Source organism: Rhincodon typus, chromosome 26 (assembly GCF_021869965.1).
Source record: "Rhincodon typus isolate 14 chromosome 26, sRhiTyp1.1, whole genome shotgun sequence".
NCBI lineage: Eukaryota > Metazoa > Chordata > Chondrichthyes > Orectolobiformes > Rhincodontidae > Rhincodon > Rhincodon typus.
The window spans coordinates 9,109,425-9,112,174 of record NC_063357.1 but is presented as its reverse complement, the minus strand read 5'-3'; the positions used below and the strand labels follow the sequence as shown (position 1 = coordinate 9,112,174).

The 2,750-nt window shown below is 47.4% G+C and overlaps 1 protein-coding gene across 1 annotated transcript in view; it reads right to left on the bottom strand.

The window, feature by feature from the left end:
- The window catches only part of mrps23 (mitochondrial ribosomal protein S23), an 8,978-nt gene extending 6,692 nt beyond the window's left edge, over positions 1 to 2,286 (bottom strand). Inside the window, exon 1 of the mRNA XM_048612421.1 lies at positions 2,093 to 2,286. Coding sequence (XP_048468378.1) covers positions 2,093 to 2,241 — 149 coding nt within the window. The 5' untranslated portion in view covers positions 2,242 to 2,286. The remainder of the gene's footprint in view (positions 1 to 2,092) is intronic.
- Positions 2,287 to 2,750: the final 464 nt, after the last annotated feature.

Sequence of the window (2,750 nt, the reverse complement as noted above, 5' to 3'; positions counted from 1 at the left end):
TCTAGGCCCGAAACGTCAGCCTCTCTGCTCCTGTGATGCTGCTTGGCCTGCTGTGTTCATCCAGCCCTGCACCTTGTTGTCAGAGATTTTTTTTTCCTCTGTTTGCACTACTGAAATAAGCTGGACTTATCTTTGTCTGTAGCCCTGAAGGAAGCATTATTTAATGTGTCTCTTACAGGGAGGACCACTGCTCCCATATCTGGGGTCAGCAGCTGCTGGTAATGGAAGTGCCATGGCCAATAGTGCTTGCAGATATCATTGAGCTATGTGCTGGCGATGGTGAACATATGGAGTATCTGGAGAAAAGGACAGGAAGGCAGAACACCAAAGACTCTCAACATAGACTACTAGTTTGAGCCTACCATTGGAGATCAGAGAGGAGGTGTAAATATTATTGAAGAAGACCTGGAGGGAGTGAGGAGATTCAAGCATCTGGGATCAGTTGAGGGAGAGATAAGAGTTTGGGGACAGAAACGTAAGCAATGTATTAGTTCTGGTTGGAATAAATGGAAGCATCTAGGACCAAAGGGCATAATCTCAGAATAAAGGGTGGAAATTTCACATTGACATGAGGAGGAATTTTTTCTCACAGAGGGTTGAGAGTCATAGAGCTGTACAGCACGGAAATGGACCCATCAGTCCAACACGTCCATGCCGGCCAGACATCCCAAACTAATCTAGTCCCATTTGCCAGCATTTGGCCCATGTCCCTCTAAACCCTTCCTATTCATGTACCCGTCCAGATGCCTTTTCAATGTCGTAACTGTACCAGCCTCCACCACTTCCTCTGGCAGCTCATTCCATACACGCACCACCATCTGTGTGAAAATGTTAATACTCAGGTCCCTTTTTAAATCTTTCACCTCTCACCTTGAACCTATGCCCTCTAGTTTTGGACTCCACTACCCTAGGAAGACGACCCTGGCTATTCACCCTATCCATGCCCCTCATGACCTCAGCCCCTGAAGCTCCAGGGAAAATAGCAACAGGCCTATTCAGTCTCCCTTATAGTTCAAACCCTCCAAACCCAGCAACATCCTTGTAAGTCTTTTCCAAACCCTTTCAAGTTTCACAACATCTTTCCTATAGCAGGGAGACCAGAACTGAATACAGTATTTCAAAAGTGGCCTCACCAACGTCCTGCACAGCCCCAACATGACCTCCCGACTCCTATACTCAATGCACTGACCCTTTGGAACTCCTTGCCACAGAGAGCTGTGGAAGAGAGAGCCCTTATGTATATTTCAGGCTGAGATAGATAGATAGATTCTTGATCAGTCGGGGAATTAAGGGTTATGGGGAAGAATGGGGGAACAGACACATGGGGCTGAAAGGCCTACTCCTATTCCTGTCATTTATGGTCTCAGTGCAATAGGGTGGTATGCAAAACCAGTACTGTTACATTGTTTGCACAACAGAGGGAGTTTGGGAGCACTGAAGTAGGCAGGTAGAGATTAAATGTTGTGTTCACATTTCTATGTGAGTGAGAGAGAGAGAGACTGAGAGAGAGAGACTGAGAGAGAGGAGGAAGACCAGGAATGGTTGGAAGGATGTGCTGGCAAGAACATAAATGCAGCAGGATTGGAACAGAAATGCGTAACTGATAGTGGAACATGAGGAAGGGCAATCAACCAGCAACCCCAAGTGAAATGAGAGAAATACAGCTCCTCTCAGCACCATCTCCTTTCACCCTTTTTGCAGACAACCAATGGATTGTGTCATCACTTCAGGTATCAGCCCCAAATGCCAAGTTAGTGAATTTGGTTTCACAATCTATCACAGTCCATGTAGGTGTTGAGTGGTCTGCTCCTGCAAGAACTCCTATTACCATCACCCCTTTGATCACTCCTATCTTCTACGCCATCACAGACATTGCTTTCTGTACTGTTCTCTACCTCCCAAGCTTTTCCCTGCCTTGGTACTTAATTAAAACTTGTTTACAGCTCTAATCTTTTCTGGTTCTAACAACAGGCCGAGGAACCAAAACATTTACAGCTTCTTTCTCCAGTGCCGGATCCTGACCTGCTCAGCGCTTCCAGCATTTTCTGTTTTATTTTTGACATCTGCAAAACAAAATGCAAGCAGAACCTACGCTCGAATCATGTCCTCCTGGTAGAAAATCTCCTGGACCGCGTCCTGCACTTTACCAAATTTCTCCTTCGGTTTCTCATAGACTGGCTCACGATTTGGAGGGAAAGCAGCGTAAACATCATACCAGCAAGGTTTCTCCGACTCCTTCATGACACCAGAGCGCAACAAATCCCGCACCCTACAGTTTAAAGCAAAGGCAAAGAGTTGGTGGATTTCTTCACTTATTTACCATAACAAACCGAACCGAACCCAAAGGCTGGATTTGCAAGAAAAGGTGTATTTTGCTCAGGAGCCCAGGATTTGGGAACTGGTTGCACAGAAAAGGGGAGGGGGTGAAGAGGGGTGTTCAGGTGCCGTTGAGGCACACGGCACAGGGACAGACCCTTCAGCCCAACTCGACCAGGTTACCTAAACCAAACTAGTCCCAAATGCCTGCCCGTGCTTGACCCATGTCCCTCTAAACCCTTCCTATCTATGTATCTCTCTAAAATGTTGTAATTGTACCCACATCTACCTTCCTTTAGCAATGGAGGAGGGGCAAGGGGAAGGAGGCAAAGGGGAATGGTGAGGTGATCTGAGAGTGAACGGGGGAAGGGGGTGATTGTGGGAGGGGGTGATAGTGGGAGGGGGGGAGGGGGGGAGGGGGTGAGGGCGGGAGG